Genomic DNA, 14,959 nt, shown 5'->3' with positions numbered 1-14,959 from the left:
AAAAAGCTAAAAAACAAACAAACAAACAAACCACTAAAACCAACCAACCAACCAAAAACAAAACAAACAAAAAAAACCCCCACAAAACAAAACAAACAAACAAACAAAAACCCGAAAAACAAAAACAACAACAACAAAAAAACACAACGCAACCTCAACCAGCACAGAGATGCTCAGTAAAAAGTCTAGTCCTGGATCCGCCTAGATCCAGGATGCAGGAGCACCTGGTAGGGCAGGGAGATCACCGGGGGCGGATCCGTGCCCCATTCGGCACCGAGTCTCCGCCGAGTAACGTTGTTCTAAACGCCCAGCCCCTTCATCCGGAGGCGGCTGCCCTCGGGTGAGCCCCGGCACGCCGTGCCCTCGCTGGCCAAGCCGCTGCTGCATCCCCGCCGCCAGCATCCCCGGCGGTGCCGGCCGAGGCGCCGGGGCTGTCGGTGTGCCGGGGCGGGCTCCGGGCCACCTGCGGCGGGGACAAAGCGGGGCCGGGCGGGGCGGGGCGAGCAGGGACCCTCCCGTCCCCGCCCCGCGGCTCCGCCCGCCCCGGACCGGCCGCGCCCGCCCGGCGGCAGCGAGGGAGCGCGAAAGGGAGGCTGAGACCCCGCTCGGCTCGGCTCGGCTCGGATCATGTCGCCATGTCGGAAGTGAGGAAGTTCACGAAGCGGCTCAGCAAGCCGGGCACGGCGGCCGAGCTGCGGCAGAGCGTCTCGGAGGCGGTGCGGAGCTCCTTCGTCCTGGTGAGCGCGGGCAGCGCCCGGGAGGAGCCGCGCCCGGGTCCCGCTCGGCGATGGGCGGCAGCGGGAGGAGCGCGGCGGCGCCGGGAAGGGGCAGAGCTGGGCAGGGGCTGCGCCGAGAGCGGGGAGAGGAAGAAGAAGGGGCTGGAAGGGACCTGGGGAAAGGGCAGAGCTGGGTCGGGGCTTGGCAGAGCGGGGGATGCGCAGGGCGCGGCGGGGCAGGATTTGGGAAGCGCTGGGCAAGGGATGAGGAGGGCGCGGCTGGGCAAGGGATGGGGATCTCTCTTTGGGAGAGATCTGTGTCTGTGTGTGTGTGTGTGTGTGTTGTGCTGTGCCATCCCGCCGGCCGCCGCACCTGCCGCCACCGCGCCCCTCCGAGCGCTCAGAGCCGAGGAGATCGCAGGGAAGCGGCGCTTCGTCCTGGCGTGCTGGGGTGGTGGCAGCAGGAATTAACGGGAACCTGTGAGTGCGGGGCACTGAGCAAACAAGTAACAGGGTGCAGGCAATGTGAAACCGGCACATGGGTAGGGCAGGACTGGAGGGCACGACAGGGCAAGGTGGGAGGCACAGGCACCGGCGTAAGCCGGGAGCACCGTATATCCCAGGAATCGCGCTCCAGTGTCTGGGGTGAAAGTCACGCGCGTTGTCAGATGCGCTTCATCCCGGCATGTGGGATGCTGCAGCAGGTTGTCTTTGTTGTGCTCACAGCTGTGCAAACGGTAGTGCTGTGCCCGGGGAGGATGCCGGGGTCAGCTTACAGCTTCCCGGGGCTTTGTTGGATGTGTTTCACTGGTGCTCATTGAATTACTCTAGCGTGTAATCAACTTTGACCTTGACTTTGATGGAAGAAAGGTTAGACAATGGGATATGCAGAAAGTGGAGTACAAGTTCAGCAAATAATTCCTATTAGTTACCTACTATTAGACTGAATGGCACGTGCTGTTAAATAAATTGTTAAATAAATGAGTTTGAACGTTTCTTTTAAAAACGGAGTTTTCTTGTAAATTTACAGATTTCTAAGCCTGAAAAAAAAAGCCATGGTGATAATCCAGCCTGATATCCTCGTGCAAGTTTTTGCTTCCTATGTGTGGTTGTTTGGGGATCCTTATGGGCTTCCATGTGATTTGCTTTCCCTCTTTCAGCAATACACAGGGACAAAGGCTTTGTTCAAGCTGATGGAACTTTTCATTAAAAATAAAATTGCATATATAGTAGGACGAGAAGAGCTTTGGTATCATACAGGCAAAAGGTTATGTGGCGCCTGTGTCAGGTTCCTTCTCTTGGAAGGGGAAGGGATGGGTGGGACTGCAGAGGAAGATAAATAAAACCTTGACAGGAACCCAAAGGAGCCGTCAGAGTCTGTCAGGCAGCCACTCTTTTTCTGATCCTCTCTAGGATTTCATTGCCCGTGATGCCCATGCCAATTTCTCTCTCTTTCTGGCAGGCAGATCCCCAGAGCTGCCTCATGTGTTTGCAGCCAAGCACCAGAGGAGGGTGAGGGCAGGTGTTTCTGATCCCTAAGTCCTGGCAGAGTTTCCTGCTTTCGACAGTTCAGCAGCAATGAATAAATCCCAGCGCTTCTGCATCACTAGCAAGAGCCATAAGACACTGCAGTGACCAAGGAGTGGAGAGGGAGGTGGCACAGGCTTATAGGATTGTCTCAGATGGCATTTTGACCTTCCTCAGTGATTAAGGATGAGGTTTGCCCCAGCAAAAGGCTGACTCCCCTCTATCTACTCGTTCATCATCTTTGTGAGGAGGGGATGTCTGTGCACTGGTGTGCTGGCTGTTGGGAGGGTACAGAGAGGATCCTGGGAAATGATGGTGGGGAGTGCTGGAGCGAGGGTGAGACTCAGAAGTCATAGTTTCTGATTCTGTTCCCAAGGTGAGTCTCATTTTTGGTGCCGATGGATGGTGCTGGGCAGCTGCAGAGCATTGTGTGAGCACCTCCCCAACCCATCTACCCTCTCCTTGCCACGGCTGGTGTGGGGCAGAGGGAAAGGCCCAACATCGGGACTGTGGTCCCAGCTGTGCCTCACCCTGGGGCAGCGTGACCTCAGGGGGGCCTCTGGGAAGCAGAGAATGGCCAGTGAGTACACGGGGAGTAGGAGCTGGCATTTGATAACTGGATGGAGCAGGCTGGCAGCACGTGATGAACTGTGTCCCAGGATGTCAGGAACTGGGACTTTCTGGAGCAGACTGGAGTTGCACTGGAGCCTTTGCCTGACAGGATCCCATCCTATTCCTGCATCCTGGATACAGCAGGTGATGTTGAGTCAATAAAAAGTATGTGAATAGTTTAATACTCCCTCGATCATCTTGTCAAGTGCCTTAGCTTTCTGCTGCCTTGGGAAAATTGTTGCTGAAAGCACAGGTATCTCTGGTGGTGAGCATGAAGGAGATGAAGGGGTGGTGAGCCAAGCTAATGCTGCAGGTACCAGAGCACACACCTTCATCCCTGGGAGGAGTGGGCACCATGGGGCTCTTTTCAGTGTGTTGGTTGAGCTCAGTACTTTGGGCATTCAGGACACTCCTCGAGACAAGGAACGGTCTGGAGTAAGAAGCTGTTTGTAGTCAGTGAATGAAATGCTCATAAATGAAAACATCTCACTGAGGAAAGCTTTTAACGTCATGGAAGTGGTCAGCTTGTACAGAGCCACAATCTGTGCCTTAAAGGAGGTTTCTCTCTAGCCAGAAGCACCGTGTCCAGCCCGAGGGAGTGCAACGTCTGGTGCAGTGTGGTTGCAAAGTTGCTGTCTTGCAAGTGCAGTGAAGCCCATGTCATCTTATTTCCATTCCTGGTCTTCAATTTATGCCTGTCTAGTGCAAGGAGAATATTTATGTTGTTGACTTTGGCTGGGCTTTGCTCCTTTGTGCTTGTGAAGGGGAAGCGTTGGCTAAGGTGAGGGTTAGGGAGGTTGTCCCTCTCCAAGGTGTCCTGGAGTGCCTGTGTCCACACGCTGCCCTTTGGACCAGCTGCTAGGATGCAGGCAGCGCTGTTCCTGTCAGGGTAAGCAGAGCTGTAACCTAGAGCTGCAGCAGTGGAAGTAAGCACAGGCTGTGGTGGGCAGCTCCGGGGGTACTTTGAGCCCTGTGGGAAGCATTGGGAAGGATGGAGTGCAGTTCACTCGGGGCTCTTGTTCCCTCTTACTCTGCTGCTGTTCCCAGCATCCTGGCTGTCATTCTGGCCTTGCATCTCCTTGACAGACAGGCTGTGTAGGGGAGCTCGTGGTGGGGAGGAATAGTTCAGCAGGAATCCCTTGAAAGCAGGCACAGCCCTGCAGAGCAGCGTTGGGAGTGCCGGGGTGCCGCAGGCAGCTGCGCTCTGTGGGAGCCCTGCTCCTCTCTGTGCTCTTTTCTTCAAGAGGCTGCTGGGCAGATTGTATCAATTTCAGCTTTGAATAGTCCCTGATGTGTGCTACTGATTACAACTGGGGATGAAGTTTTGGCAGGCTAATTGACAAATAATGTCGCTATTTAAATAAACAGACAAATTTAGTGGAAGTGTTTGTTGGCAGGTGAGATGAATGACACACTTGAAAGATAAAGGAAAATTTTAAGATTAGGTTAAAGAAAGGAGCAGTCAAAGCCCAAGTGTGATAACTTAAACCATTCTTGACTGAAAGATGACCTGCAGCTTAAATCTTGAGGCACCAACAGTAAAATACTGTGTTAGAAGTGCAGCTTCAGAGCTGAAGTGCTGATGATACCTGGGAGAGGCATCTGGTCTAGAGCTAAAGAGAGCAGCCAGGGACCTCTGGCAGTGGAGGGAGATGGGTGACTTTGGCTCAGACCTTCAGTGCAATCTCCTTCCTCCCATCCTCTGATGTTGCTGAGTAATGGTGGGAAAGTTGAGCAGCAAGGCAGGAGAACCCTGCTCGGAGGCCCTGGCTGATGTGAGACCCGGGCAGCTGCCAGGCTCAGACACTTGCCAGCAGGATGCACATGTGTGCTCAGGTGTGCAGTCCTTGTTCTGATGGAAGTGCCTGTGCACCTCTCCTTCACCCCATCTGCGCGCCGTGGACTGCAGTGGGGCGTTGTAGAGTTGAGCAGCTTGAGAGCACACGTGTGTGAATGGGATCCTGGGTCTTGTGACATTGCCAGGACAACAGCAACGGCTCTTCCTTCTGCCTAAGGATCCCAATCAGCTGCACTTGTTTGGGTGTGAGGCCAAGGCTGAGAGACACCCTGTGCCTCCCCTGTCTCTCTGAGATGTGCTGAGCAGCTCTGGGGCCCTGCAAGGAGAGGGGGCTGTGTCTCAACCCACATTCTCCAGAAGTGTCATTCCCTGTGTCGTGACAGAGAAATTAAAAGTGTGGGAGGCACAAGAACAGAGCAGCAAGCACTTGACAAAACACAGATGATGCATTTTCCCACAGTGCTGCCAAACCCAGTCATCTGGTGGCAATTTTAAGTCTCGCACAATTGCTCTGATTTTCTTTAGATCATTTCTATACAGTTTAACTGAAGATGTGTTTACTGCTGTGCCATGAAGATTTTAGAGAGGCTGCAGAGCCAGAGTATCTTATCTGAGAAGAAGCAGCTGCAAAGGACTTGACCAGGCCAGGGGAGCATCTCTGGGTACCCCCAGGGCACAGTTTGGTGGCACCCAGGCAACTCATAGGTCTGGGCCACGCATCTGCCAGCAATGGCAGTGGAAGAACCTCTGCTTTTACAAACAACTGCATGGATCCTTGCCATCCAGAGGTATTCAGAGCAAGTGTCTGCTCTCTGTGTTATGTGGTGCTGTGGGATGTGCTCCCTGAAAACTCCCTGAGAGAGGGTGGGCAGCGTGCCAGCAGGAGATGGTTTTTGTTTGATCCTGGCTGGGCTGGGCTCCTATGGGTGGCTCAGTTTCAGTCAGACATAAAAAGGAGATATAAAGCTCCTTAATGGTGATACTAAGGAGGTTTTGACTGGAGGCAAAGAGGCATTTTGTTCTTTCTGTGTTTTGGTTTTTTTTTTTTTTTTTTAAGCTTAAAATATATTATTAGTGTCCTAATTTATGCTCATGCAGAGGAAATCAACTTTCTGCATAGAATCCTCTTTTAATAAGCTAAATTCACTTTGATCAATGTGAAGCCTGTTTATATGCAGCGTTTGTAGTGATCTTGGCACTCAAGAGAGACAGAATATATGCGTGTTCCCCCTGGGGCTAGTCAACATGCTGTGTTTGCACATTTAACGTAGAAAAACAGACATATGAGGCATGGGAGGAAATTCTGCCCCTGCATAAGTGGGTGGGAGTTTTGCTGTTGGTTTAACCAGGGCAGGATTTGCCTGCTGTGCACGGGCACCTCCAGAGTTGCCACCTCAGCTAGCCCTGGTGACTCCTGTGGAAGTGTTTGTGGAGAGAATGTTGTTCACCGGGGCTTATTCAAGAAAACACTTGAAAACATTCTTAAAATTAATCACGTGCTTTCCTGAATCAGGGCTCCTGTGCCTTGAGGGGCTGGATTTAGCCCAGGGCTGGCTGAGTGCCATGGCCTGAGCAACGGTGTGCCAGGGAAGTGGCTTTGGTTTGCACACACAGTTGTGGAGTGGACGAAGGGCACAGCTTGATGGAGAGGAGCAAGGCTCCAAGTACACTTTGCAGCTATGTGGGGACAAGTCTCTGGCATACATGCTGCTGATACCCAGTCCTTAAGAGATGGAGCATTCCTTCTCTCTTCTATGAGTGCCTGTGTGCTCGGGTATGACTGTTATAGGATGAGCTGCAGTCAATGTGTCCAGTTCTCAAGGTTTTTGGAAGCAATGACAAGCTTTTGGTGGGTACAGAATCTTATCTGCCCCAAGGCATCATTTAAATGTTTGCATCCTCCTGCCTGTTATAGGAAAGCTCTAGGAAGAGAACAAAGCATCCAGGCCTTACACGTGTTTATCTCTTGCCACGTTTTGCCAGCTGGGGTTTTAGTGCTCGCTGGGCAAGTTCTTGTGCTGAGGACAATGTCATGAGGATGCAGGTGTCCCTGCATTGGCAGCATCTGCCCCAACCCACCACCGTCAGTGCAGTGAAACGCTGGAACAGATGGTTGGTGGTGGTGCCTGCAGCCAGCGCCAGCACTGCGGCTGGGATTTGTGCATTCAGAATCCAGTGAGGGGATGGCTCCTGGGCTTTGTTTCAACCTGTTCTGGTATCTGGAGATATTTGCAGGTATCTCCCCCACCACCAGGAGCATTTGAAGCAGGATTACCTGCTGTAGTGTGTAGTGTAGCATCATTTTCTATATGCAGCTGGGTGCATTATTCCATTTCATTATTCCACTTAGCCCTCTGCATGCTGATTTATCATCTCTAATGGTGCAAAATTGCACAAAGCTTTTGACATTTCTGTGGCCTGAGACTGCAAGTCACGGTCACACACAGCAGCTGAACAGCAGCCAGACGTGGGGTACACGTGTGCTTCAGCATCTCTGGTTAATTGGCCTCTCCCTCCTGCTTTGTGCAAGGAAGAAAAGAGTAGCTTCTTATACCTTTGTGGCCATTGCTGTCATCTTAAAAATGCTGGGATATGTCTCCCCACCACCAACTCTCTCCATCTCTTTCATTCCCTTGAAAGTATGAATCAAAGCTCTCCCTTGCTGGCTCCTCTTTCCTTCAACACAGCCCTGACTTATCTTTAGAGTTTTTCCCTGCCTCCTGCTGCTTCTCTAATGGGGTCAGGGCTGCTTTTTTTCCTGACCCCTTTCTCACCCCCCTTTCTGGCTGAGAAGCAGTTTCTTCTCTCCCCTATTAATACCTCCTGTCACAGGACTGGAGAGCATCTGTAAGGAGATTCTGTGCTGGTCCACAGCATTCCCCACTCCTTCCTCCTGCCCCTGGCTCCACGCTGGGTGACATCCCCACTGCAGCCTGGCCTCTCTGTCCCCTGAGCAAGGACACTGCATGGGAGAAGCCAGGAGAGTGGCACCTCCCTTGTGCACTAGTAGGAGCTGGTGATGTCAGCGTGCCGTGCATTGCTCCGGGGAGCCATAACAGCCACACGTGTAACTGTGTTTTGGCAGTGGTCAGGAGCCTGGGATGCGGGCTGGGCTGCAGCCTCTGTCTGTGGAGCAGGGCACGTGTCCCAGAGGTCTGGAGGAAGCCAGGGCTCAGAAGGGCAGCTGGCTCCATGTCTGCCAGGGCTCTGTCAGCCTGCCAAGCACAGGCTCTGCATTCGGCCCTTGGGGACACGGGGTGAGCCAGAGCAGGGACTCGAGGGAGCTGTTGTGCCAGCCAGAAAGGGATGGGGGGACACAGGGGCACGAGAGGCTTGGCAGGGGCTGCATTTATGACAGGGGCAGGTAGAAAGGTCATGGTCAGGCGAGGAAAAGGGAGTCTCCATCTCTTGGAGGGAGGTGATGGTGCTGGCTGGGGTGGGCTGCATGCCCACAAAGCTGGTGTTCAGGGAGACAAACCCAGCTTCCAGCAGAGAACCGCTTTACATGGCACTTTGGGGTTCCAGGAGAGTTGCACTGGACTCAGACAGGTTCTGCCTTTCCCTCTGTGTCTGTGGAGCCCTGAACCCTCCCCTGTCCTGTTGCAGGATGCTAGCAGTCGTATGGATGTTTTTATTTGGGGAGGCTTTGAGGTGCTTCTGTTGACAGCAGCATTTTGTCTGTGGGTGGGTTGAAGCCTTGAAGAGTCTGTCCCTTGCAGGGTTCACCCACAGCCTCCCCTGCATTTGCCAGGGTGAGCAGAGTTTAACTTTACAGCCCCTTTGCACCTGCATCAAATGCCTGCAGCCTGAAAATGGAGCACAGATGAGGCTGAGACAACTTCCTGAGCTGCTGAAACCACCGCTGACATGGCTGGGGTTTGGCTGCGCTGCTGGGGTGTTCGCTGTACTGCTGAGGCAGCCCAAAACTGGCCTGTGGCTTCCTGCTCTGCTTTTCCCCAGTGCTGCTCCATGGGCTTGGACAAGTCCCTTTCCCTCATCCTGGCTCTGTCCATGCCCCAGTGGGGCTGGGAGTGCTCCCCTGCTCGCCTGGGGCAGCAGCTGTGCTCTTGGCTCAGCCCTGCATGCGAGTGGTTTCCTAAGTGAAAAACAAGGGTTTGAGACAGACAGGAAAAGGGAGGGGTTCTGCTTTTATGTGCCATTAATTGCTTTAAGATGTTCTGGACCTTACTATTCTGGATTTGGATGCTAAATATAAAACTGATACTACATAAATAAATGATGAAATACAAGTGACATCTGAAAAGTACTTTGGGGTGTTCCAGTTAAGAACCTAAATAAATAACATATTATTGTCATTGTAATTACTATTTTCCTTTTTTAGCATGCCTGTGCTTACAGAATGTTTTCAGAAGTCCTTTCCGCCAGAAATTCAGCTGTCCCATAGAGACCAGTACCCTTTTGCCAATTTCTATTAGCTCTATCATTTTCAGAGGAGAAAATCAAAGCTGTGATGTGTTTGCACATCTCTCATGCTCTGCAGCAGATGCTCAGCTGGATGCAGGTGCAGTTTGGCCGACGTAGAGCTACCCTGATCCCTCCCTGCGTTCCTCCAGGAGAAGGGCTGGGTTTGAGCCAGGATGTCCCTGTGCAGGCAGGGACTCACGGGACTTCAGGGGCTGTGGCTGGGGTCTGGGGGCCCCTTGGCAGTGTGTACTGAGCTGTCACTGTCACACAGAAGCACCTGGTGACCCTGAGGAAGGTCAGGCACAGGGGATGAGGGTACTGAAAGCAATCTCACATGGCTGTCCTAATGCACTGCCCTGTGCAGGAACAAGTACTGGATCACCTCAAGTGCGTGCTCGTGCCAGACACGGATCGTGGCCCCAGCTGCCACTTGCCAGTGCTCTTCCTGCCGACTCTGCACTTGTTCAAGGCATCGTTTTCAGAGATGAGGGGTGAAGGTGAGGTGCAGGTGGGCTGGAGTGGCAGCACTTGCCTTCTGGGCAGGGTCACTCACACTTGGGCTGTGAACTCTCACTGCTTCATTGCAATGCAGCTGTTTTCTGAGGGCTGTTTGCGTAAGTGATTATGCAAGGATCTCAAGCTTTCAGGAACAAAACGGTGTTCCTGCCCCTCGTGGCTGCAGAACTCTGTTTCAGAATGGGGTCTGCTAAAGGCTGTGAACTGTGGAGTCCACTTCTGAGTAAGTGGAAAGAAAATGAAGAGTCATATGCTGATGATTCTGTCTTCCTTTAATTTCTAAAACAATTTGAGAACACTTCAAGGCCTGAATTAATTTTATTTGACAGGTCTAATAATGACAGATAAATGTTTCCGTGTCTACACTGACATCAACTTTTTGACTGTTTCTTCAAGCCTTCTCCAAGCTGTGTCTTGCACCAGTGCTGTGTCGCTCTCAGGGACAGCACTGTGACTGTAGACACTTGCTTTTTTACTGGAAAGCAGGCATCACATTGAAAAATGAGACATCCACTTTACAAAATCACCAGAACCCAGGTTCTGGTGCCACCCAGGGCCATTGATGCAGGAGGGGAGAGGTGTGGGTTGGTAAAATACTTCTGCACAGAACTTGGGCGGGGTGGAGGGAAGCATGGGAGAGGGGGCTGGCTTTTTTGCTCTGAGCTTTCGGATGGAAAGAGTGAGTCATTTCCACTGCAAATGTTTTCTTGCAGGGTGCCAGGACTGTGCACTCATCCTCCCCTTCCCCACGACATGGCTTTCTTTTTCTCTGAGAGCTCCTGAAAGGTGCAGCCATTTCCGTGCAATGCAGAGTGGAGCACGGCAGCCTTGTGCTGCTGGCACTGCATTTGGAGCTGCAGTCTGGCACAGTCTGGCACCCAGCTCCTGGATGGAGATGGGAGTTTGTGGACTCCGACCCAGAGCCCTGTCTAACGAGACCCTTAGCAATGAAGTCTTGCTGTTTAGGAGGTTGCTCTCCTGCAGCCCGTGGAGGGCTGTGCAGAGCCTTGCTCTGAGCTCTGTTAGCACCTGATCACTCCCTGGCATTCGCCTTCTCCTCACCGGTGCCTTCTGCCCTTCCTGACTGCCCACGGGGCTCCTCTCCTGTCTGCAGTGCACACCTTCTCTGCCACCCGCCCGGCCTCCCTGACCCCATCTCCTGCTTCTCACAGCTATGCAGCCCAACCTTTGCACAATTCTTGCTTCCCATGACGTGGCCCTGCACATATCTGTCCCCAGATGGGTAAAACCCCTGTCCCCCATTCTACCCTGCCCTGCACCACGTTGGCCAGCTCCTGAGACCCTTCCCTCTCCATTCTTCCCCTGCTCCTCCTCCTTCTGGTGAGGTTTTTCCTCCCTTGCCATTTCACAAGATGCTCTGTGTGTTTGCATGCTCCCCTTACCGTCCACCCCTCTCACCTGTCCCAGGTGCAGCCGTGGTGTCTCAGTGTTTTGGTGTCTTCAGAGGATTCTGGTAGAGCCAGGATTCCTGTCTGGACATTTTTCTTTCATTTTTAAACTTCTTTCTTTCTGGCCAGTGTAAAAATACTTTTGGCCCGCTCATACCCAGCTTTATCAACCATTTTTCATCCTTGAGGTTTTACCATCATGCATCTGCTACATCCAGCTGAGTGCTGGGTTTGCAGCAGGCTCGTGGACAAAGCTCCCCATCACCTGCTGAGAGCTGCCTCATTGCCTCCCTGCTGATTTCTTCCCAAAATGTGGCTTTGCTGAGAAGCCCACAAACCTCTTGGCATCAGCAAGGCTGCGTTGTGTTGTGACTGCTGCCATATGTGCTGACTCACACTGTCTCCCTGCTTGCCCTTCCTCCCCTGATCTCTGTTCCCACCTCTTCCCTTCTCCTGGAGTTTTGAATGCAAAGTCATTGGGGCACAGACTTTATTCTGGCTTTGCAGAGGTTTATGGCAGTTCCATAAACATTGGATGGCCAAGCCCAGAGTTTATGGGTTTTCATTACTCTTTCTTATGCCCAGCAGTCTGGAATGATGACTTCTCTGTGAATCTGAGCTTTTGTAAATGGAGCTCTGCAGCCTTTCTGCAAGCTTGAGTGAGAGTGTGTAAATGGGATCAGATGGCAGTGCAGGAACTGGGGGTGGAAAAAGTGAGGAGTCACAAATGCGGTACTGAAAAAGAAAAGCTCTTAAAGACCACACAATTTGAGTTTGCCCTGACCTGGTCTTTGAATCCCTGGCTGGGGAAAAGCTTTTCTGTGGATCGAAATTGCTTGATTCCATATGCCCATGTGGTTTGCCAAGTGAGTTTGCTCAGTTCCCAGGCACCATTGAATTCTCTCATGTACATTTAGGTTCCTTGAGCAAAATAAAAAGACGAGGACTTCTTTCTGCTGTTTTTGAAGTATTCTCACATCCCCAGATTGTGCATTGCAGTGGGGAATGGTCCCTCTGTCCTGGAGTGCTGCCAGCATCAGAAGTGATGTGATTTTAGCGGTGGCAGATGCGTCCCAAGGGCAGTTGTACCCCTCATTTCCCTCTCTTTTAGCTTTTAACTCTCCAAATTGACTTTTCCTCTCGTATTCTGTGTATTTTGCCTACTTGGCCCTTTGGTATTTATTTTAAAATGTGGGCTTTTTCTTGGCTTTCCACAAGTGCGCTACAGGGTTGCAACAGGTGAGGCAGGAAATAGGCTGTAAAACTGTTGCTAAATTTCGGGGAACAGTTGTACACTCTGAGATAATGCAGTTATATACACACACGTGATCTGTCCTCTTGCTCTCTCTCTCTTCAGCTGCTGTAAACAGCCAGCACTTTTAAAACTCACCTCATCTGTGCCTCTCGTGCTGCTTTGAAATGTGGATGCACACAACTGGGGCTTCATTTCTGAGGATGTGAGAAAAAGCCACGTGCTGGGGGCTGCTGAACCTGCAGGTTTTTCGGTGGAAGGCCCAGAGGAAGCGTTGCAGGGCAGGGTGTGTGTGTTTGTGTGTTTGTGTGTGTTTGGTGGCCGTTGGGACCACGAGAAGTGAAAGTCAAGTGTGATGCAGCTCCAGTGCTGGGCTTGGCTTCCGCCATGCGCTGGCAGCAGCTGAGGGCTTGTGTCACGGCAAAGGGACCAGAAAATTGGTTACGCTGGAGCCAAACCAGCCTGGTTTGTCGTTTTCTTCCCTGGATGTTGTTTTAAATGAGGGCTGAACTGATCAGGCTGAAAATACAAAAGCTTTCTCGTAGTTTTCCTGTGGCTGCTGCTTTAAAAAAAAAATCCCCAAATGAAACGTTTTTCATTCTGTACATTCACATCACTTGGGTTATCACTTGTTGTAATTCTGAGAGAAACGGATCTCAGGAAAACATTAATCATATATAACAAAAAAGTGGTGTGTTTTTATGGTATTCAAATGCAGAACACTGGAAGACAGGTGGCTGCTGGTTTTCAGGCACTAAAAGTTTAAAATAGAAATGTTCTTTCCTATGCTTCTCCACATGAACAAGTTGTCATTGTGAGCATTTGTTTATAAAGCAAATAAAGGAATTTTATACACTATGCAAAATGGATGCAGAAAGGCGACAATTTAATCTGACTTAAGTATCCCTCTCTTTGTTAATGGATAATTCCCTTGCTAAACCTTTTCTTTGCTCTCTGGTGGTTTCTGTCGTGGGGAGGGTTTGGGCTTAGGCTGGCAGAGGGCAGTGGGAAGTCAGGGCACTGAGGACAAGGACCTTCCCTGGGTTTCCCCTCATTCTGGGCTCTTTGTGCTCATGCTTGGCTGAAGGCAGAGCCTTGTGTTGGTGTTTGTGGGCATGTTTCTGTTGAAGTAATTTCTCTGAATTTCCTGTTAAAATGCCAGCCAACTCGCTCGTGGTGGGGAGTCGATACTCCAATAGACAGGCTGTTGTTGTGCCTGTGCTGTTGTCCAAGTGGAGCCTCGTGACCCAGCGTGGATGGGGGCTCCAGCACAGCAGACAGCCCTCTGCACAGCCCCATGCTGGGGGAGCAGCAGTCCTGGGGCAGAAGCAGAGGGCAGAAAGAGCAATGTGTGTGTTTTCGAGAGCAATGTGTGTAGGGCTTGAACCTGAGGTCTCTTAAAGAGGGGTGAGTGGGCTTATGTGGGAGGGTGCACAGCAGTCATGTTATCTTTGTTTAAAACTATGTTTGGTTTTACTCTAAGATACTTCCCTTGGTGTTTTGTTGGTTTTTTTTTTTTTTTTCCCAGCACAGTGAGCTGCAGGGCTTTGGTCTGGATGTTGGTGCTGGGTGTGCTTGGGTGCGGCATCCAGAGGAACCACAGGAGAGGGCAGCTCACCCCAGCCTGTCCCTGCTGTGTTCTCAGGAGCTCAGAGGAGCCCAGGAGCATCACAGTGCAGTGTCTGCCCTGTCCTGGATGAAGAACTGCTGCGTGTGTCACAGAGCAGGATGCCTTTGGCAGCACTGCACGGTTTTTGTTGGGTTTTTTTTTTTTTTTTCTCCTGGAGAAAGGGATTGATTTGGTTGCTGGACTGGCAGCATTTCTTTGTACTTGGGTATTGGCTTCCCCTGTGGAGGAATTTGTGGTTTCTAAGACTCTAATTAGTTTAGTGTAATAGTTTTTCCTCTGCTTTTGTAATGACTTTGGTGGGTGCCATCTGCTGTTGTGACAGTGCTAGGCAGTGTGATCCAAGCCCAGGGTGGTGTGGGGTGTACACTTCAACCTCCAGGAAAATTAAGACTTTGAAATCCCATTTTCAGTAAAGCTTTATCTCCAGTCTTTCTGGGTTGATGGGAGTGTGTGGACTCCAAGGGTCTAAAGGGCAGCAAATATTTGGGATGGCTCCCTCCTTACTCCTTGGGTCTGTTTGCAGGGACGGGAACATGCCTGGCCCCGCTGGGCAGCCTGCACACTTTGGGACAGATGGAGGCGTTTGTTTCCTTGATATCAGGCAGGAGCCAGGCCACATCCTTCCCTGAGCAGCTGCTTTGTTAACAAACAGGTTGACCTACATCTTCTGGCTTTGCTTACAGACACGTCTGTGGTTCCTGTCGTGGCCTGGGGCAGCCGGGGCGATGTGCTGGGTGTGAGCATGGTCAGAGCTGCAGAGAATGGGGGGCTGCTCTGTGCTGAGACAGGGAATTTGCACCCCTTGGAGCAGGGGAGCCCTAGGAACTGTATTTCTAACAGCTCCAGAGGAGAAATGCCTGTCTGGGTGTTGCAGAACCCTTCCGCGTGCCAGTGCACATCCATCCATCCCTCAGGCATCAGATGCATGTCACAGGGCCTGGCACTGGTTTGTCAGATATAGATCACAGCCTGCACCACACATTTTTTCCAATATCATTTCATCCACCAGACTAGAAGGGCTGCCACAAGTTTTAACGATTTTTTTTTTTGTGTGTGTGCGTGTGTGTGTATTTG

General features: G+C 51.6%; 1 protein-coding gene across 4 annotated transcripts in view; it reads left to right on the top strand.

Moving 5' to 3' along the window:
• The first annotated feature begins 556 nt into the window (after positions 1–556).
• Positions 557–14,959, top strand: part of DOCK11 (dedicator of cytokinesis 11) — a 77,208-nt gene continuing 62,805 nt past the window's right edge. For 2 of the 4 annotated variants that reach the window (XM_040089216.2, XM_040089214.2), the window contains exon 1: positions 557–737. In XM_040089216.2, coding sequence (XP_039945150.1) covers positions 636–737 — 102 coding nt within the window. In that variant the 5' untranslated portion in view covers positions 557–635. The remainder of the gene's footprint in view (positions 738–14,959) is intronic. The other 2 variants (XM_040089217.2, XM_040089215.2) reach the window with 1 other exon arrangement.

This window comes from Hirundo rustica, chromosome Z, assembly GCF_015227805.2.
Source record: "Hirundo rustica isolate bHirRus1 chromosome Z, bHirRus1.pri.v3, whole genome shotgun sequence".
In the NCBI taxonomy this organism is placed as follows: domain Eukaryota; kingdom Metazoa; phylum Chordata; class Aves; order Passeriformes; family Hirundinidae; genus Hirundo; species Hirundo rustica.
Note: the sequence above shows the minus strand (reverse complement) of the source record. Positions and strands in the feature narration are given on the sequence as shown.